This window comes from Acomys russatus, chromosome 24 (assembly GCF_903995435.1).
Source record: "Acomys russatus chromosome 24, mAcoRus1.1, whole genome shotgun sequence".
NCBI lineage: Eukaryota > Metazoa > Chordata > Mammalia > Rodentia > Muridae > Acomys > Acomys russatus.
In genome coordinates, this window is record NC_067160.1 from 54637620 (window position 1) to 54659803 (window position 22184).

Below are 22184 nucleotides of genomic sequence, written 5' to 3' on the forward strand. Positions count from 1 at the left end.
ACTGTCTCAGTTTCTGGAATACACTCCCCAAGAGGCCTAGGATGAAAGCAGAGGCGCCACACTGCAGGCCCTGTGAAAGCTCTGCCTGCCAGCCATCCTGGGGTGGGTGGCTCTGGCCCCTCTGTCCACACGGGGCACCTGAAATCTCAGCAGAGACAGCAGTGTCCAGAGTTTCACAATCTCATTTAAAAAAAAAAAAAAGTAAAACTACACTTCTATTTGTGGAAGACTTTGCTTAAAAGTTTTCGATATTAAGTGGTTTAGCTGATATTTAGGCAGGGCGGCCTCACGCAGCCCGCCATGTGCTGCCTCATCTGGCAGGGGCCTTGGCTTTCCCGCCGGAGGCTGGGTTCGGCAGTTCAGCACTTTATTTAATACTTCTGAGGGAGCTGGAAATTGAAGTCCACACTGACGTCTCCTGAGCCTCCTCTGAGTAAAGAAAAACAAACACCATTTCCCCAAGTCGACTGAGATTGCCGGGTTGCTTGCCGGTCTCCGGGAAATGAATTTAAGTTAACGGTTGAGCATCGTGTCTGTCTCAAATGGGGGCATCTCCATCAAGGCGCCATTCAAATGCCAACTACTCTGGGCTCCATTCTGTTAAAGGTCACCTGTCACTCTCCACCTGAGGCAGGAGATTGCTTTGATCTGACTTCTGCCTTGCGGAAGGCATGTTTATCTTCCCAGATGTCTTTCTTACTGCTAGCTTGGGCCAACCTGGTTCTGGGTGGATGCAAGGCACTGGGCCTCTAATGAGAGCCTGGAGTCCACGGAGTGAGGGCAGGGGGTGATGGCTTTGCAGGAGAAGAGAGTGGGCCTTAAAGTCGGGCAGAGGGGCAATTCCTAGCCACGACGAGGCTTAGCAGCTGTTAACACGGGAAGTCCAGAAGGCTATTTCTTTCTCTCCAAATGGCATGCATACTTGAAATATTGTACTGACTGTTCTCCTCCTCGCTATGACCAAACACCTGACTAGAAGCAACTAAAGGGCTGGAGAGTGTTTCTTTCAGCTCACTTGTCTGAGGATACGGCCCATCCTGGTGGGGAAAGCCATGGAGGCAGGACCACGTGACCACTGGTCACATCGCATCTGCAGTCAGGAAGCAGGGAGCGAGCAAGGAACACGGCTGCACAGCTTGTTTTTGCACTTGCATTCCGTCTGGGCTGCTCATCCATGGGTGAGACTGGTGGCTTCCTGTGGCTCCTCCCACCCCAGGGGAGGTTCCCTGGAGAAGCTGTCTGACACACTGGATCTAATCAAGATGACGGTTAGCCATGGCGCATGCTAAGAAAAAGGATCAGCAAAGACCCTTTCCTAGGCCTCTTGGGGGTACAGCAAAGTGGAGCCGGGACAACAGGTAGGTCTGGACGCCTCTGGACTACATTTAGCAAAAGCTGGCCAACAAGTGCTTAACACTGAGCCATCTCAGTGTTCTTAGCTCACAAAACCATATTTAAGAAAATATTACACCAAGTCCTGCTCTGCGGGGTGGGGTCTCTTAAGTCAGTCTCCAGGGGGCTCTTCTTTAAGACTGGCTGATTCCCCAAAGTACTGGCCATCTTTCCTAGGCTCACCTACTGTTTACCACCCTGAGGCACCACACAGCCCCATTCCCACACCCCAGATTCCCCGTGGGGCCCACAGAGCTGTGGCTGTAACCACCTTGGCCTTTCTATCTCGGAGACTCACAGATTTTAACACTCAGCAAAATCCTCCCGGCCGCAGGCACAGGTTAAAGGTAGCAGGCATTTCTGATGTCATTGTTTCCAAAGTTAATTGCTCTTGTGTTCTCAGGGACAGACCGAAAACCTAGTAACAGACTGCCATCAAGTTTTAACTCGGGAAAAGCAATGCAACGCCCTCCATTTGCTCAGGGTCCTCTTCCCCAGACTTTTTCTTAGACAAACATTGGAAATAAGTGGTGAAATGTCAACAGTCTCTGGCAGGAAAATAATGGGAACACACTCATTGTCCGCCCCGTTTCTTATTTACTGAAAGATTAAAATGCTACAACTCCGGGGACCGTATGCTGGTGGCCTCTCGCTGCCATAACTGGTCACTACCTTGGGGCCCAGGGTGGGTGTGCCTCTTTCTTCAGCCCCAGACTCACCTCCCGAGGCAACCTGCTCTCTGACCTCAGGCATTTGGGTGTCTTATTCCAGGCTAGCCCTCACCCTCTCACCCCTGAAAGTAGCTTACCAGTGGGGCACTTAGCTTTGCTACAGTGAAGCTTGCTGAGAGCCACTGTTATTAGGCCAGTCACAGGACTGTCTCCGAATACAGTAGGGATGACAAGTGCCTTTGTAGCTGGGCCAGCAGCCCTGGAAGATGGTGCCTCTGCATTGTGAGGTCCATGCTAGGGGACAGTGGATGAGAAAGAGCCCAGGACCCATATGGTGACGTGACGCAGAGAGATACAGGAGGCTTACTATGCTGCAGGCTGCAGGGATAAGGGAAGTGGGATTCCCGAGTAAGCTTTAATATCACATGGTCAAGGACCCAGTGCCAGCATAGTCCATCCACCGAGGACCTGAGTTTGCTGTCCAGTGCCCATGTCAGGTGGCTGAGGCCCCTTTAAGTACAGCTTCAAAAAGATCTACCACCTGTAGCCTCCACAGGCACTCACAAACATGGCACTCCTTCATACAGACACACATAGACACAAGATTAAAAATAAATTAAAAAACTTAAATTTCCGATCCCTCTTCACAGGAGGTTTATTAAGGCCCAGCTCACTGCAGCCCTTACCAGAGCCCACGTGTGTCCAAAGCCTGGGGTCTAGAAATTATTTGAGTTAGCCAGTGTATGGAAAGCCCTTGACCTCTAGCAAACACAGCTGCCTGAACTCACAAGCTGTGGTAGCTGGGGCTGGGCGTGACCTTTACCCTGGCAGCCTGGCAGCTCCCTCACTCACTGTAAGTCACAGAGCCTAGGCTTTCATTTATCTCCCTGTCAACCATGTCACATCTACCACTCAGGCACGTCCAACTTTTTACATTGCAACATGGCAATTGCATCTACCGAGCTCACACTTAAGAACTGTGCAATCAAGTCCCACGTGCACGCACATGGACATACTTGCACGCACATACCACAAGGAGACTCTGTGTTGGGCCAAATGCATGGCTGACTTGGCCTTGGCTTCATGTCTCTTATGGGCTACAGGCTGGACACACCTGGGCCCTTAAAGATCTTTGGTCTTATGTGACTGTAGGCATGGGGGGGATGGGATACCAGTGGCTGCATGTTCTCAGAGGCCCCGGTGCTGTGGGTGCACCTGGTGTTTCATGGGGGAAACACTGACTCTGCACCCTTGACCCCAGAGAAGTAGTATTCTTACTCTGCAGTCCAGGCTAGCCTTTAATTCATGGCAATCCTCCTGCCTCTGCTTTCCAAGTGCTAGAATTACAGGCATAAGGCCAAAGCCATCCCCTGGAAAGCTAAGGCCTGCAAGCCCAGAGTGACTTCTGCCTAGTGGGGCCGAAGGGAGAAGGGAGCAGCTGGCCCTGGCTATACTTTTGCTTGTGGAAAACAATCAGGCAATGCAGACAGACAGACAGACACACACACACACATACACACACACACACACACACACACACACACACACACACACGCACGCGCTCGCTCCCATGGCTGACGCCTCTGCTTAAAGGCCGGGGATTGCAGCTCACAGGTGCTCAAGAATAGAACCCTACCAAGTCAGAAGCATCCCAGTCCAGTCGGTGATAAGTATTCCAGCCTATGCCTGGCAGACTCTGTGACGACAGCAGCAAGCCGGGGGTCACCCGGGTTCTATTAGCTCAATTAATGAGGAGTAAGATAAGGCTAACACCCTGCTGGTCGGGCAGCTCAGGCGTAGAGCTGCGGTAATAGAGTTATTAACCTCTGCCAGCTGCAGAGTTCTGCTGCGCAGTCCAACTCCATTTCTCCACTCAGGCCTTCATTAATGGGCTGTTTATTATCCCTAATCCACATAAAAATCGGCTGCAGAGAGATGTGAGAGCTTCCTGGAAGGACCAAGTGATAATGAGAGAGAGAGAGAGAGAGAGAGAGAGAGAGAGAGAGAGAGAGAGAGAGAGAGAGAGAGAGAGGAGAGAGGAGAGGAGAGAGAGAGAGAGAGAGAGAGAGAGAGAGAGAGAGAGAGAGCAAGTGTGCGCACGCGCAATCCTGCTTTGCATTTTAATTTCCCTTTGCTCTTACTGCTGCCCTCTTAGGAATGATGGCACCCTCACTTTGGGGTGATTAGAAGACGCCCTGTCCTTATCCGCGGACCCTGCTATGTTGGTCTCTAAAGGAACTCGTCGCGTGGAATGAAAAGTAACAAGCTTTGAAATAAAACTGAGAGAGCTGGGGCATATGAACTCCCTGCCAACCCCATTCCGGACTTCACAGCATAGTGAAATGCTCCATGACTTAAAGACTAACAGAATTAGCCGGGAGAGGTGGTGCATGCCTTTAATCCCAGCACTCAGGAGGCTGAGGCAAGTGGATCTCTGTGAGTTCGAGGCCAGCCTGGTTTACAGAGTGAGTCCAGGACAGTCAGGACTGTTACAGAGAGAGACCCTATCTAGAAAAACCAAGAGGAAAAAAAGAAAGAAAGAAAGAAGAAAAAAGAAAAAAGAAAAAAAAAAAGATTAACAGAATTAATTGAGTAGGGAATTCACACCAGCCATGTCCACCCTTGGGAGGTGGAGGCAGGAGGACCAGGAGTTCAGGGCCATCCTTGGTTACACAGGGAGTTTTAGGCTAGACCACAGGAGACCCTGTCTTAAATACTTAGTAATTAACAATAACAAAAACAAGGACAATGAGCTGTTTGTACTAGTGTTGCTTCAAGGGCAGTCATCTTTAGCATTAAACAGCTCAGCTGTTTCCATATCTTCTGAGCTGGGACTAAACAGTGCATGGTGACTGTCACTAAGCATTGTGTTTACACTCGATATATAGATAAATGTCCCCACTGATGCTGGGAGGGTGTGTTCAACCTCCTCCTACATGAGAGAACTTGATCTGCAACCTCCATGTTGCAGTGAGTCTTCAAGTGGGGGACCCTGTGGAGGCAGCTCAGTTTAATCCATTACAGCTGCACAACTGATATCAGTCGCCCCCTTACACACACATGCCCCCACGAACACACACATGCATGAACACACGTGCATACACATGCACCCGAATGCACACATGCAGGGGCACACATGCATGCATGCACACAGGCCCACACATGCAGGCGCACACACATGCATGCATGCGCACACATATACCCTCATGGTCCTTCCACTCTCTAGAGCCGGGATGCTGTGAAGTTGACAGAATAGTGATTGCTGAGTCATTTGATAGACAAGGAAACAGGTTAAATGTGGCCACAGGAGGCACACTAATCCCTCAGCTGGGAACAGTGACAGCTCAGATTTGAGGCTATCTCCGCCCCAGACCCAGCTTCTCCAGTGTAGGTGTTGTCCTTGAGTGACCCAGCTTTGAGGCTGTGAATGGATTTGATGAGATGGAAGGAGGGCACATGGTTATCACTCCACAACAATCCAGTCCTGCGGTCCTTCTTCCTTCGCATCACAGAAGAGGAGAGATGGAGGGGAGGGGAAAGCTCCCTCCTCAAACTCAGAAACAGCGACTGACAAGCAATCAAATACTTCAGTGACTAAGGGGCCTAGCAAGATGTGTACTTCTCAGGGGATGAAGTACAAATGGCCAATAAACACAGGCAAAAATGCTCACCTTCACCTGTCATCTGAGAAGTGCAAATAAGAAGACACAGAGGGGCTGCAAAGATGGCTCAGCAATTCAAAGGACCGCAGTTCCGGTCCCCACCGGTAACGCCAACACCCCCTCTGGCCTCCATGGGCTCAGCGCGCGCGCACACACACACACACACACACACACACACACACACACACACACACACACACACACATAATTTAAGATGAAAGCAAATCTTGTGCCGGGCGTGGTGGCCCACGCCTTTAATCCCAGCACTCGGGAGGCAGAAGCAGGTGGGTTGCTGTGAGTTCGAGGCCAGCCTGGTCTACAAAGTAAGTCCAGGCCAGCCAAGGCTACACAGAGATACTCTGTCAAAACAAAAAACAAAACACACAAACCAACAAAAAAGTAAATCTTGTAAAAAACAAACAAAAACTCCACTAGTACACTGAGACTCTACCTCACCCCAGTCAGAGTGGCAGTCATTAAGAAAATAGGTAGGCAGACCTCTGAGTTTGAGGCCAGCCTGGTCTACAGAGGGAGTTCCAGGATAGCCCAGGCTACACAGAGAAACCCTGTCTTGAAAACACCCCCTCAAAAAACAAAACAAAGAAAGGTTAATGTCACCCACTTGCTCTCGTTTGTGAGTTCAAAACTCTCTCTATATATAAAATCATTTCTGCATGCATGACAGAAAGCAGAAGGGACCTGCCAGGGGAACGAACGGAACTGACAGGCATTGGGCCGAGTGAGGAGGGGAGGACGGCAAAGCGAGGTGGGTAGGCCCAGTGTGTACTGTACACCTAATGGAAACGGCCTTCTCTAGCGCAGTATAATTAAAAACCAATGCTTAAGAGCACCAGCTGCTCTCCCAGAGGACCTGAGTTCAAGTCCCAGCACCAACATGGCAGTTCAAACTGTCTGTAATTCCAGTTCCAGAAGATCCGATGTCTTTTTCTGGCTGCTGCAGGCACCAGACACACATAGGATGCACAGACATACATGTAGGCAAAACACCCATACATATACTTTTAAAAAATTTTATTGAGACAGGGTCTCACTGTGGAGCCTTGGCTGGCCTCGAACTCACAGAGATCTGCCTGCCTCTGACTCCAGAGTGCTGGGATTAAATGTGTGTGCCACCACGACCAGCAGATAAAATAAATGAATTGTAAACATTTTTTAAAAAGAATTAAATATAAACAAATTCCTTTTTTTTAAGGAACATGAGAGTGGGGAGAAAAAGGGAGAGGAGGAGTAGGGGGAGGGGGAAGGGGAGGGGGAGAGAAAGGGGACAGGGAGGGGAGGGGGAGGGGGGGGAGAAATGAGCCTCAGAGCTGGTAAAGAATAAGGAGCCATTGGAAAATTGGGAGGGGACAGACAGGAAGATGAGAAGGGGAGGCTTTTCAGTGCGGGACGCAAGGATGGCCTGGCCCCAGACAAACCATAGAGAAAGCTTGGCTGTATGGAAAGTCTGACTCTCAAGACAGGCTGCTTTCGGTGTAGGCTCAGCCCCACACACACAGGGTCGGTTTGCTGGCCTCTCGCTCCCTAAGAGCTGCTCTCTAGCTCCTTGGCGGCAAGAGCTTTGTGAAGGCCGCCCCCCTTGCCCCCTCCCCACCCCCTGCCCCGGCTAGCAGAAAACATCAGTAACCAGGAACAGCAGGGTGCTGACAGCTGCAAGGAGGGGCCCTTGGCCTTGATAGAGACAAGCCAACCTCTGGACACAAGACACACATAACGCAGGAAACGAAAACTGAGACTTCAGGCCCCACCACACCCTCAAAAGAACCCAGACAGCAGTTTGCAGTTGGGCACAGTCTAAATCACTGAGTGTTCCTGACGGCCCTAAAATGAATGCCGTCAGGGGGACCAAGAGAGGGACAGTGGAGAAGACAGCTGTTGTAAAAGCCCCTGCTAGCATTCTGCTAAACGCCACTGCCACTGAGACCCATCAATGCCCTTTCCTTCACCTCCCTTTCCAGGACCCATGGTTACGACTGAGACCATGGGGTGGGGTGGGGGGCGGGAGAAGGTTAAGGTCCCAGGGAAATTAGGGGTTCAGATACCCAGCTGTCTGAGATACCACAAACTTCCAGGAATCCTTCAGAGCCTATACTCCCCTCCCACACATCGTCCCCCCCACTCCACCCCCCCCAACATGGATCTTAAAGAAAAATACATGGCTGCAGTCTTGAGTTATTTCGCAGCAAGCAGAGGGCAGGCCTCTGTGCGCAGCCTCGGAAGCGCCTGGCTTTGTTTCTCCCCTATTATTATTACGTTTTAACAAACTTTATAGCCCATTTTATTTGTTCTCAAATAACTTTTTCTCCTTCCTCTCGACACATCAATTGCTGGGCTTCCCTCACCATGCGATGTTAGAACAGAGAGATTGATACTGCTCGGCAGAATGTAATTTACTATTATGGGCTGTGGGTTTATGAGGTGGGAGCCTGACAAAGCATTGCATTTGAACACACTGCACTTATTGGCTCGGGGAGGAGATTTATATTTGGTGAGGAGACAATAACTTTGTTTTCTGATAAGCCAAAGAGGTCTATTTTTGAGTCTGGCACACAGACAAGCTTGCCCTTCTCCAATAACTCTATTTACTAGTGTGAATATATTTTAATAATAAAATTGATATATATGTAAATTTATTTTATTCTAATTTCATTGAATCCTCCTGGAAAAAAAAAAAGAGGAGGGTGGGTGGCTGTTGGGCCTTCGGAGATTGTTTTTATACCTGAGTTATAGGTTTCTGTGTTGTATCCCTAGACTGGCTTCATGGCTATAATTCTGCCAGGATTTCCTCCTAGTGTCAAGGCAGCAACTCCAGACTGGAGTGTTTTATGACAGCATCACACCCAGACCAGAGCTACAGTGCTGGTGTTTGTCCTCACGCCATGCGGACTCATTTGAGGACATTCTCTCTTTCCTGGCTGAATGGGGGTGGGGCGGGGCTCATGGCTGAAATCCCCATCTGGGTTAATCACCAGAATGTTCAGTCCAAAGCCGAGAGGGTATCAAGGGAAGAGGCTGTGGGGAGGAGGGAGAGGGAAGAGGGAGAGGGAGGAGGCACAGCACTGTGCTGGGGAAGCCAGAGAAAGGAGCACCACCAGGGCACAGGAGCAGGTCGTACCACTAGTAACCATCTCTGCACATTTTCTGCCTGTCTTGTGTCCTAAGGTCAAATCAATTAGACTGGAATTATTTACAAAGTCTTTAGAAAGTGATTTTCTCTTTTAAACTCCATGGTGAGTGGAGATGTATCTACTTGCAAGCCTGCCTGAAATCAAACTGTTTCTTGAATATTCTTCCTGGGTGCTCCCGAGCCCAGGGCACTCTCTCCTTGTTCTGCCTCTGTACTGGCTGGGTGCCCTGAGTCAAGACATAAATGTCACTGGCTTTACACAAGCAGTACCCAGTTCCCTCCACAAGCTGTTGGTGACACCTGTGCACCCTCCCTTAAGGGGACATCTCATACTCACACACCTGCCCTAGACTTCCCTCCAGGGCGAGCTGACAAGCTTTGTGGCAAACCCTGAGGCCTCCAACCTTAGTCCCAGGGGCTTTTGACCAAGCTTGGCACAGGACTGCTGGAATCCCAGGACATGCATGCCAAGACTCTCAAAAATTTTGTCACTCATGACCCCCTTTCCTGAGAAATGTTCACATAGCCCTGAGACCCTTCCTATATCGATACCTAATAAAGTAGGCATGCAATCCAAACACTTACTGATAATAAACCATAAAGAAATGTATTTTTATTTTTTATTTTTAAGAAATGTATTTTTAAATAATTCTTTAGCAAAAACATATTTTATATTTAATTAAAGAGGAAAACAAATTTGCATACAAATGAGAATTCAGTCTTGGCAGAATGTTTTACACTACAGGACACAGAGTGGATGGATATTTTGATTTTATAATAATTAATAGTGAGAACGCCACCTCATGTCAACAAAATGGCAGAAGTGTGTTTAGGGCCATTTTAGATATGTTGGAAATTCTTTCCTCCAAAGGAAAGTGACATTTTTGTTTCTTTTATTTTCTAAAAAAAAAATTTTTTTTAAATCTCAGAATGCAAAGTAGCAGGGTTCCTCAAAGCATTTTAATGCCTAGTAGGTTTGGCTGCTCTTCTGCACCCCTGACTCGCCCCACCTCTAGTCCCCATATGAGCCCTCCCTCCTTCAGAAAAGCTTAATAAAAATTCCCCTTGTGTGCACATTGCAGTAGCTGTTACTCCCACTCCCTTCTCACCTCCTTTTTATGTTCCCATGAGCCTTTGTTCAGCTCCCTGACACCTATACCCACTACTCTCATGTAGATGAATATATATACATATATATGTACACAGACACACACACACACACACACACACACACACACACACATATATGTTAAGATCCACATATGAGAATAAGTGCATGGTGTATTTTGCCTTTCTGAGCCTGAATTACTTCATCTAATCATATATTTGCTGGGGCTGGAGGGGTGATCCAGCAGTTATCAGTCTTACAGTGAACCTGCGTTCACTACGCTCCAGCTAGTCCGACAATGACGGGCAGTGAATGGAAGGTCCAAGAACCCAGTAGTTGCTCGGTCCACGAGGCTGGCTGTCACAGCTGGTCTTCGGTAGACACTGGAATCCCAGAACCCACATCTGGCAGCTCACAACCACCTGCAACCCCTGCCCGTGGGGGAGGGGAGGTCTGACTCCTCTGCTCTCTGTGGCATTTGCAGGTATATAATAGACCCACAGGCACCTAATTTTAAAAAAACTAAAAATCATATTTCCAGCTCCATCCATTTTTCTATACGTTGTCTAATTTCACTTTTCTTAATTGCTGAATAAAATTCCACTCTGTATATACTTGTGATGGCGATTCTTGGCTGTCATCCTGACTACCTCTGGAATGAACTAAAACCCAAAAATGCAGGGCACACCTGTGAGGTAGGAAGACATGCCTTTAGTCCATTTCATCCTTTTCAGCTGGGAGAACCCATCTCTCATCTGGGCCACGCCCTCCACTGGAAGTCTATAGACGGACAGACAGACGTGGAAGGAGGAAGCTTTGCTCTTTGCCAGCTTCGTCTCACCCTTGCTAGAGACTTTAGGCCTTCGCTGGCATTAGCGCTCACATCGTCAGGATTCCAGCGTCTACCAAAGACCAGCTGTGACAGCCAGCCTCATGGACCGAACAACCACTGGGTTCTTGGACCTTCCATTCACTGCTGGTCATTGTTGGATTAGCTGGACCACAGCCTGTAAGTCACTCCAATAAACTCATATATATGTGTGTGTATGTGTGTGTGTGTGTGTGTGTATGTGTGTGTGTGTATATATATATATATATTCTGTAAGTTCTGTTACTCTAGCGAGCCTGACCCACACAGCACTACACTCACAGTGTCCAGGAGCTGATGGACATCCAGGCTGCCTCCATTCCCAAGCTATTGTTATAGAGCAGCAGTGAACACAGATAACGTGAATGTCTCTGTGGAGTCTTTGGAGACTCAAGAGTGCTATAGCTAGGGTCACAAGATAACGCTATTTTCAGCTTTCTGAAAACCTCCACGCCTCCAGTTTACACTTCCACCAATGGTGAATAAGGCTCCTCTTTTCCCACAGGTCATTTGTTTGCTTGATGACAGTGAAACTGACTACTTTAAATTCGCATTTCCCGATCACAAGCCAAGGATCTTTGAGTGATTTTTTTTTTTTTTTTATTATTGCTCTGTTTGAGAAAGGGTTTCTCTGTGTAGGCCTGGCTGTCCTGGAACTTGCTCTGTGGACCATGCTGTCCTGGAACTCACAGATCTGCCTGCCTCTGCCTCTTGAGTGCTGGCATTAAAGGTGTGCATCACCACTGCCCAGCACTGGAGGTTCGAGTGCTTGTGAGTCACCTGATGTGGGTGCTGGGAACTGAGCCCATGTCCTCTACAAAAGCAACAGGTGTTCTTAACCACCAAGCCATCTCTCCTGCCTCCCTGAATGATATTTCCTCCTAAATACAGGGTCGTATGGGGCACAGGCTGGCCAATGATTGCCTGTATAGCTGAAGATGACCTTGAATGTTTGACTCTCTTGCGTCTACTTCCCAGTACCAGGACAGCAAGGGTGTGCACCGTACCCATTTTTAACACAGTTCTGGGGACTGAACCTAGCACCCAGTGCTTCAGAGGAAGCCACTCTCCAACTGAGCTGCATCCCGGCCCTAATGTAACAATTTGAGAATGAAACCCAAGCCAGCCAAATAAACAGCAAGTTTTAAATGCAGACACTAACACAATGCCGTCCCCATACATAAATGATCTGCTTTTTATACACTGGAGAATGTCCAATACCTTTATTTTCTATAATTAAACCACTGCTTCCATAAGAGTAGAAACCCGTATGCGCCACACAGACACTGCAGTTTATAACATGCCACAGTCTCAGATCTGAGTCGGGAAAAACGTTTTAGGCAGCGCTCCTTGACAAGGCATGGCAGAATGGCACTCGCAAAGTGTTCAAAACCAAAGCTGCAGTGAAGTGACATCACGCGCCGTGGGCGAGCACTGTCAGAGGCACCTGGGGTTCACAACGTGTTTTTTGTTGTCATATGTTCAAAAAAAAAAAAAAAAAAAAAAAAAACCTCTTATTGCCAATTTTTTCACAAGCTGTACATTCAGTCACTTGACCCCAGACAGGGTGGCAGCATATGTACCTCCTAATCCCCAGAGTCCACAGGGGACAAAGGACTATGCAGTGAAGCAGACTAGGGACCTCAGTGTGTCCAGTCGCCCTTGGTTCCTGGGGTGAGCCCCAGCTAATGGCATGGGGTCCTTGGATCTGCTTGAGGGACTGTGGTGCAGCGGGGTCGGGGGGGGGGGGGGGCTGGCCTGAACCAAGGTGATGAGCTATGAGCAAGCAAGGGGTGCTGCTCTCTCCTCCAAGCCTCGGGAAAAGAATGCAGAATGCAGCCAAGTGAATCTGTGCAGTTTGGAGCCACCGAACTTGTAGTAATTTATGACTGTGTCTGTCAGACCTAATCCCCCAGCTCCCGCAACTGTGAGACATGCACGGGCCTCTCCAAAGACAGATGACCTATGGGATGGATCTGTCTTGGATGTAGGAGCTTCTCGGGAAGGGAAGGGAAGTGATCAAAGTTAATAAAAAGACAACGAATACACTTTAGATGAAAAATTGCTCCTCAAAACTTACGGGTGTTTTCGATAAAACTTTATCAATATTCTGGGAGTAATTTAGAGAGGACAAGCTCCATGGAAGTCAGATGTCAAAGGGAAGATGACGCTTTTTTTTTTTTTTTTAAGATGAGAAGAAAGCTGACACTGTGAAAAGGAAATCCTCCAAGAGGAACCAGAAGCTTCTAGAACTGAAGAAGTAGCCTTGAGAAGGATCAAGCCCAGCAGGGGAGAGAAAGTGATAGAGAAGAAAAGGGTAAAGGCTGGAAGAGGCAGAGATGCCAAGCCACGGAGAAGAAAAGCAAGCAAACTGCCAGGGAACTATTCAAAAGTACCACAGTGGGAGGTGCTCAGAGCTCCTCTGGTCTCAGGGAAGGCTGCAGAAGGTGCCAGAAAGGAGGGAGAGGGAGGGAGAGAAGATAGAAGTGAGGGAGGGAGGGAGGAGGGGCAGGGAAGGTGGATGACAGAGGAGCGGGAAGAAGAGAAGGAGAGGGAAGATGGAGTGAGAAGAGGAAGAGGAGAGGGAGGGAGTGACATCCTAACAACCTTGGGGCCTCGGTCCCACAAGACATCGGAGGCAGGTATGATTTAGGATGCTGATGTATACGGAGGGTGTGTGCAGACCTCTGCCAGATGTCATTTGCAGGAAGGCGACACAGAAGCATCCTTAAGGATGTGCTTACATCCCCTGCTGAAAAGGACGCCATATAATCCATTCAAATCAAAGTGGATCGGAAATTATAAACACAGAGTCAGCCAAACTGTGTAAACAGCTGGTGAGCACGGCTCAATCTAGCTCCGCAGAGGAGGGCTTCGTGAGGTGAAAATGAGAATCGAAAACTGTCATGGACTTAGAAAGCAAATCTTAACCAAAGATGATCAAGGCAACAGTCCATGTCACGGATCGATACACAAATAACCCAGGATGTATTTGTCTCTGCCTCCCTACCCTCGAGATGCCAGACATGGCAAGAGCTGATGTCCATGAACAGAGGATGAGAGGGAAGGTGTCAATGACTTGAGGGTGGGAACTAAGGAGAAAGTTGGTGTCTATGAATGGAGCACAGTAGGAAATGCCTCCATCAGACTTGTCTGTGGCCATGTCTGTGTGACCTTGTCTTGACTGTTGACTGATGCAGGCAGCCTTAGCACACTGTGGGTGGTGCAGAACCTAGGCAGGTGGTCCTGGGCTCTGTAAGAAAGCAGGCTGAATAAGCAGGGCGTGGCACTCCTCCACGCTCCCTCAATGATGGACAATCCAGTAAGATCAGGATGCACAAGCGAAACACTGTCCTCCCTAAGCTGTGTTTGCTCATGTGTTTGTCCCAATGAAGAGAACAGGGGACAGCAGCCTCACCTCACCACCTGGGGCTTCTGCCTTAAGGCTCTGGGTACAATAATTAAGCCAAGGGAAAGCAAAAACTAGAAAAGAAAGAAAGAACAAGCAAAGAGCTAAGTCCTCCAATTGAGTCAACCCCCTTTCTGAGGTAACTATACTTGGGTTTTGCAGCCCTTTGGCCAGAACACGGCATGCTGGCTCCACACAGCTATTAAGACTTGGTAGGCTGGGGGCATGGCTCAGCTGCTAGCATGCTTGCCCAGCATGTATAAAGCCCTGGTTCAAACCCCGGCACCACATAAACCAGGCATGGGTGGTGGTGAAGGGTACATATACAATCCCAGCACTTCGGAGAGTAGAGACAGGAGGATAAGGAATTCATGGTCATCCTGGGCTATACAGTGAGTTCAAAGACAGCCCAGGATCTGTGAGACCCTGCCTCAAACAAACAAAAGCCTGGACATGGGATCCTTATTTTCATGCACCAGTGTGCTCTATTGTGGTTTGATCTGGAAACATCTTTGCAGGATCCCGTGTTGTTCACTGGACCCCCAACTGGTCGCATTGATTTGGCAGGTTTGGCAAACCTTAGAAGGCGGAGCCTAGTCAGGAAGAAGGACACTTGGGTTATGCCTTTGAAGATTATACTAGGTGCCAGGGGTGGGGGTGGGTGGGGCAGGGGGGCGTGGGGTGGGGGTTGGGGGTTGGGGTGGGGGTGGCCAAGGGGGGTCAGGAGGGCCGTAGCGCTGGGGGATGCAAGCAGTAAAGACCACTCAGGTCACATGTTCCCACCCCCATCATGTCCAGCTCAGGCCTGTGGTGCTCAGCAGCCATATCCTGGCCCTCCAAAACAAGGAGGCACAGTCACCAGAGAAGCTCCCAACAGGGAAAGAAATGCAGTATTAACGAGCAGTTAGCAATCACTTGGCAACTGGGAATAACAAATCGTAAGAAAGAGGTGAGAAATAGAATGAATATGTTTTACCCAGGCCGTATACATAACGATATGGCTTTAACATTTAAATATATGCTGTTTCAAGTAACTATTAGCCATGCTAACGGGCTAGTGAGATGGTTCAGCGGACAAAGGGGCATGCCTGGTGACCTGAGTTCCATCCCTGGCATAGCTTTGCCAATCTCGCATATGATCCCATATGTACCACTACATGGTACGGGCATATGCCCAAACACGCGGTATCCCACCACAGAGACATGTGTGCCACCATGTTTATCGCTGTTCTATTCACAGCAGCGATGAAACCAGCATAGATGGCCATCGACCGGTGAGTGGATAAGAAAAGTGTAGTACATATAGACACAACAAGTAAGTAGGACGTGGAATTATGAAGTTTTCAGGAAAATGGATGAATCTGTGATGTGAGTGACACAGACTCAGAAAGATAAATATCACCCAGATTCAGAGTCTAGCTTTTAGTGCTCGTGTATGTGTGTGTGTGTGTGTGTGTGTTATGTGTGTAAGTGTGTGTGTTATGTGTGTAAGTGTGTGTGTTTTATGTGTGTGTAAGTGTGTGTGTATATGTGTTATGTGTGTAAGTGTGTGTGTGTTTTATGTGTGTGTAAGTGTGTGTGTATGTGTGTGTAAGTGTGTGTATGTAAGTGGATGTGGGGAGGAAAATGGATGTTAAGGAAGGGTGGGGGCAGGGCATTAGGACACACACACATGACATGAAAGTGAAAAGGAGGCTGTAGAGGGAAAAGACAAAGACAAATGAGGCACGGGGGTGGGAGAGAAGAGTCGGCAAGGAGAATCAACCAAAAATAGCTTTGTTGCAAATGCCATAATAAAACGGAACAGTCTGTGTGCTAATTAAAGAAATGGTAGAGGGAAAACATTAAGCCTGGGAAGGAAGAGAGGCAAAGATAAGTTTCTGTAGGTGGGACGCCATCACCTCCACCTGGAATCCTTGACAGCCACAGGTGCACACAGAGACAGAAAGTTCTAGAAGAGAACTTGTGGGGCATTGCTAGGTGAGGTGGAAGTCCACCACCCTCTGGTTAGCCATTCTAATGCAATTGCTCAGAAAAAGGGATCAACTCCCTTTTGATCTCAGCAGGCCCCCAATCCCATCTGGTGAGAGGGGCCACAGACCTGGTCCTGCTCTGATAAAATCTTCAAAGCCACCTCCGGATTCCCAAGGGCTGTTTGCCTTTCCACAGATAAGGCTCTCAAGATACTATAAACAGAAGCCACATCCTAGGATTCCCTCTTTTACAACTCCCAGGGCTTAAAAACTCCGGGTCCCAAGTGGGGGGGGTCACCTTTTTGGCTTTTCTGGTTCAGCCTTTCTAGAGTCTTCTGGTCCCCTGCCCTTCCTTCTTGCTTTTTGCTCCCTTTTTGTCTTTTGTCTTAGCTTTGACTCCCCCTTCTATACGGAGGTTTAGAATACACAATAAAGTTTAATTGCTGGCTTTTTCATCTGTCTCTTTCTGCTTGTGATTCCAGCGGCTGCTTTCTGCACTTTCCAAGCCGTGGCTCCTCTCTCTCTCTGCTTATGAGAAGTGGGGGTGAGGGTGGGGGTCTTCCCCAGAGAGGTGTGAGAACCTGGATTCTCTCTGCCTGAGAACACTTCACATAGCCACGTCCCACCCCCCACCCCAGCCTACAACACACGGTCACCCACATCCCCACACCCCAGTTCATCCAGTTTGTCCAGTCCTTGGTCTCGGTGGTGGAGCTGTTCCCGAGCAAGGGCCGCAGGAGCCCAGGAGCTCCGAGGAGTGGAGGAGGATGACAGACGCTAGAGAACAAATTAAAAAGCAATAAACAATGTCTTCCCTGTTTTCTTCCCTTTTTTTTTTTTTTTTTTTAAGAAAAAGGTAGAAAGTGAAACAGAAGAACTAACTCAGCTTGGTATCTACAGTAACAAGAACAGACAGTGTTAGCTGTTACAGGGGCGCACGCCTTTAATCCCAGCACTCAGGAGGCAGAGGCAGGCAGATCTCTGAATTTAAGGCCAGCCTGGTCTACAAAGTGAGTCCAGGACAGCCAAAGCTACACAGAGAGATCTTGTCTCAAAAACAAACAAACAAACAAAAACCCAACAAAAACAAAACAAACAGACAAAAAAGGGAAAGAAAAGAAAGAAACAACATCAAATGTGGGGATGGGCTTAGAACTCAAAGTGTGCACCCCAGGAGGGCACTGGCCCTGTCTCTGGCATTCCTGGGTACAGCAGAGCAGTTGATGAGTCAGGCAATTCTACTTGCAATTCCCACAGCAGCTGCCCGTCTGTGCATGTAAAACAAATCCATCCAGTACAGAGCATTAAGGGGGGATCAGGTGCTAGGCTGTGGTGAAATATGCCACAAAACTAAAGTAGCTAGGGCCAGCAAGACAGCATAAGCCTGGCAACCTGAGTTTGATCCCCCAGAACCCACATAAAGGTAGAAGAGAACCAACACACACACACACACACACACACACACACCCTCACCCTCAAGTGGCTCAGTGGTGCGGTAGTGTTGGGGAAATAGACGTGGGAAACAGAAAGTTCAGAGGTGGACCTGAGGCTGTTAGGTCTCAAGCCCCCTACAAACCCCCGAGGTGCCTATTTAACATATCAAAGTGGACCTGGCTGCCAGCTTCTCTCAGCATCCCTGAGTCTCTAGCTGTTACAAGGTGTGGCTGGCATACCTCGCCCTCTAACCTAAACTTCTTTAGCCCAGGGGCTGGGCTGCCCTGCCCCCAGCTGCCCCTCCCTGTATGATCTACTCTCCTTTTGGGGCCTTCTGGCCTCTCTCCCCCACCCGCTCTTTTCACATGGGTCAGCATCATGTCTACTCTGGACTCTCCCCGATGTCTCTGCCTCTGGCTATGCCTCTTCTATACCTAGGAGCGGCCATGTCCTTCCTTCTTAATCCCCGCCCCCCCAAAATCTGGTGTTGAACACTTAGCAAAGACATAAGTAGTTTGGTGTAAATCTCTAAACCAGCCATTTGTTAATTTGAGTAAACCTTTATAATCTTACATTTTTATCATCCCACAAAAATCCATTACCAATCCAAAGTATTTTGGAGGCTACTTGTTGCTTCCTTAGTATAAAAAGAGATACAGTGATAACCTAAGGGACCGAGAAGTTTTATAACTGTTGCTTTATGCCATATGGTCATCTTAAGATGGTAGTGCAGCATGTTTGTAGCAAATTAAATTAAATTTACCTGTGTATAGATTTTAACTATAAGCCTTTTGTTATGAGCTCTAAGCCAAGTTTTGTTAGGTTTTACTGATTCTTTAACTACGCCCAATGAACTTACAAAAGCCGGGTCAGGCGCATGGACACACCCAGAGCACACATTAAAATAGAACTTGAGTCCACAGCCCGCAAGAAAGGAAGAAAGCCAAGCAGGATTTGAACCTTTGGCATGCCCTGTACTCACAGGGCAGACGGAGTGGGAAGGACAGGATGGGATGAATAGTCTGCTTTGGAGCGCACCACCATCACTTGAACCCCTGTGGGAAGACTGCCAGGGCCTTGGGAGAGGATGGGGCTCCGGGGAAGCAGCTCACCTGTTGGGACTGTACCCCATATTGTTCAGCATTTGTGCCTGGTCCAGGTCTCTCGGGAAGCCGTGCAGCACCCACCCTTTCTGGATGCAGTCCTGCTGGTCCAGACGCTCGGCCAGAGCCTTGGTGATGATACTGTCTGGAACTGGAGAGGAAGAAGGGTAAGAGAGCGCGTTCTGGAGCCAAGGGCTTTCTAACCTTCCTGGGCCACGCACCGAGCTTTAGGTGGAGCCAATTGGAACCACCTGGACTGGTTCCCTCTCTAGTCCCACGACAGGAGTATCAGGAGCTGCAAAGCTGCCGGAGAAGGGCGATGCATTGGGTGAGCTTGGCTTTTGCCTTTCAGACCTTAACAAGAGACCATCTTCCATTTTGGTCTGCTACGGCAGCTAAAGCAAGACGCCATGAACCCAGAAACACAGCAGCGAAGAGAACTGGGCTCTTAGATCTGGAAGCTACTTTCCAGCTTATAGGCTCCCTGCTGGGCTGAGAGAGAGAGAGAGAGAGAGAGAGAGAGAGAGAGAGAGAGAGAGAGAGAGAGAGAGAGAGAGAGACTTTCTTTTCAGAAGAAAGCCACACCTAAGAGCACTCATGTGGGGCTTCTCAAAGAATCCGAAGGACAGACAGACCGCGTGTGGGTGGGTGGGTGTGGCTTCCTCAATGGAGTGTTGCTAGGGATCTCTTCTCTATTTTTCTTTATAATTCATTTTATGTGTATGGGTGCTTGGTATGCATGCATGTTCTGGGCACCACATGCACACCTGGTGCCCTCAGAGACCAGAAGAGGGTGTTAGCTCTCCTGGAACCAGAGTTACAGATGGTTGTGTGGCCACATGTGGGAGAGCTGGGAATTGAACCCTGATCCTGTACAAGAGCAACTAGTGTTCTCAACAGCTGGCATCTTTCCAGCCCTGGGTCTCTTTTTCAAGGGATGGATGTGGAAGTCAGTGGAGAATTTTATGGAGCCACTGATCCCATGCAGGAGCGCTCATCGCCGCCCCCTGCCCCATCCAGGTCTCCTCTCCTCCTACCACTGGCTTAGTCAGCATGTAAGTTGGGAGGTGGGGGACACGAGCATTGGGACCCCAGCAAATGCTTCCTGTAGAAGGACATCAGGTCTGGAGTTTTCACTTCCATCCAATAGCATTGAGATCCCATTCCATCGCCCCCACCCCCACCCCCGCCGCGGAGCCCCCTTCCCTGTCAGGAGAACCGGATCTCGCTCTAGAAGCTGGGCTCTGCTGATACCTGGGGACTGGAACAAGTCCCCAGCCCAGGGAGATATGAGAATCCTGTTTACATTGCTGCAAGTGACATTTTCCTGAAACTCATATACCTCTCTTCCCAGACTCATTAAATGCTCCATGTTGCTAATGTTCTGCGTCCTGGCAATTTGCACGGCATCGACTGCGCTTTGCACTCATTTTTCCCAGAAATACTCGGTAAATATTACTACTGTTTGCCGTAGATGTGGGCCCCAAGCGGGGATGCATGGCTGTTTCTCTAGAAGCTTCTGCGAGGTTCCCCTTTCAACAGGCATCTGTGGGTCTAACAAGCGGCCCTGGAGCATATCCTGAAGCCTTGCAGGGCCCCACAGGCTGACAGCCAGGGAAGCCAGAGGATGAAGGGCACTTTGCTCCACCTGGCCATTTGCTGGGTGCCCACCCTGCTTCAAAACATACCCGCAAGCTGTGTTCCCAAGGCTGGGCATCTCCTTACATTAGGGGCTTTCCAGCCCGAGCAGTGGCACAAGCCTTTAATCCCTACACGTGGGAGACAGAGGCAGGTGGATCTCTGTGAGTTCAAGGCCAACCTAGGTAGGAGACCCTGACTCAAACAAACAAAAGCCCTTGGCTGCCCTGTTCAGAACACCTAATAGGGAGGCCTCTCACCCTGCAGTGAGCTCCCTCAGGGCTTGATAGGAATCGGCTTAAAAAACAGAGGGCTTATTTTAACTCACCCAGGAAGGCAAGGCAGGGACTTGCAATAGCTGCTTGCTTCACATGCACAGCCAAGAGGGCTCAGTGCACGCACATTCATGTGAGCACAGACATGCATGTGGGGTCCTGGCCTTCTACTTCAAGACAGGAATTCTTATGCCCTGCTGGTACTGTTTGCATGGACTCAGAGTACTGGAGAAAGTCCCCAAAGATTTCTTCCTTCCTGAGTCAGGATCTCACTGTATAAGCCAGGAATACCTATGAACTTCTCATCCTCCTGCCTCTACCTCCTAAGTGCCAGGATTAGCAGAGTGCACCATCATTCCTGGTTTATGGGGTATTGGGGATTGAACCCATGGCCTCACGCACACTTTGTGTCTATTGGGCAAACATTACTCCGTGAGCTGTGCCACTGGTTCCGCGTGTTATTTCTTTAAAGAGGAAACTTCTGTCTGCAGGAGGTTGCACTAGCCGTTGTGAACTGCTGGGAACTTGTTCTGTGTGACAGGCTCTCCCAGAAGGCCAGCCTTAGGTCTATCAGGTGGCTCCCACATGAGGAGGAACTCCACGCCTGGGTGACTCCTGTCTTCTTGTTTTTACCAGCTTGGGAAGCTTGGGCAGGGGTTGCCCAGACCTGCCCATCTTGGATTACCCTGGCAAGGTCTAGCATCTTTGTACCACATGGAACATCGATAAATCCACAGAGTCCCCAAGGGCTACAGGGCTGAGGCAGATGTACAGCAGTGCTCTCCCATGCAAGTCTCAGTGGGGCCCTGGCTGTGCTGTCTCATCTGGGCTGAGGTGTAGGGAGCTGTAAAGACTGCTGGCAGAGGATCCGTGACAGACCCTTCAGGATGCTACCTCTCAGCCACTACTATCTCCCCGTACTGCTAGCAGAGGGGTAGGGTCTGTGTGTAGAGGGGGACAGCCTTGAAGACCCCAAATATGGCCCAAGATGCTATAGAACGGCTTGTAAGTACCACTGTGTGTCTGCTTCACAACTGACTTGTTACCTGTAGGCCACTGGCATGCTGGCCCGACCCCACATGTTCTGGCCAGTCAGCGGCAGCCCCAGGCTCTCTGAGCCAGATTCTGCTGATGGAATCTGCTGGAGATTTAAAGGTCCCTTGACAACATGTACATTTCTCCTTTTTATCCTCTTCTCCCAGAGATTTTTTTTTTCTTTCCATCTAAAGTCATTCACCATTAAGTTAGATGCCTGGGGCTTGATTTCCAGGCTTGACAGTTAACATCTCACCCTTCCATGCCAGCCACTGCTCAGGGCGAGTTCTCCAGAACATCCTGTCAACTGAGTTTAGCGGAACGTAAGATGTGAGTGGCCTGATATTCCACCAGGTCATGCCACGTGACGTTAGCTTTTTGTTTCCCTCTTTTTCTTTTCAAGATCTTTGAGTTGACTTCAGGGTCATTAAAATCTCAGTTCACTGGCCCAGGGCTGGGTGCACTTGACAT

General features: G+C 49.1%; 1 protein-coding gene across 2 annotated transcripts in view; it reads right to left on the reverse strand.

Annotated features, from left to right (window-relative positions):
* Ak8 (adenylate kinase 8) overlaps positions 1 to 22184 on the reverse strand; it is a 115337-nt gene that overhangs the window by 33434 nt on the left and 59719 nt on the right. For both annotated transcript variants that reach the window (XM_051166763.1, XM_051166762.1), the window contains one exon: positions 18775 to 18916. In XM_051166763.1, the coding sequence (XP_051022720.1) occupies positions 18775 to 18916 (142 nt within the window). The remainder of the gene's footprint in view (positions 1 to 18774; positions 18917 to 22184) is intronic.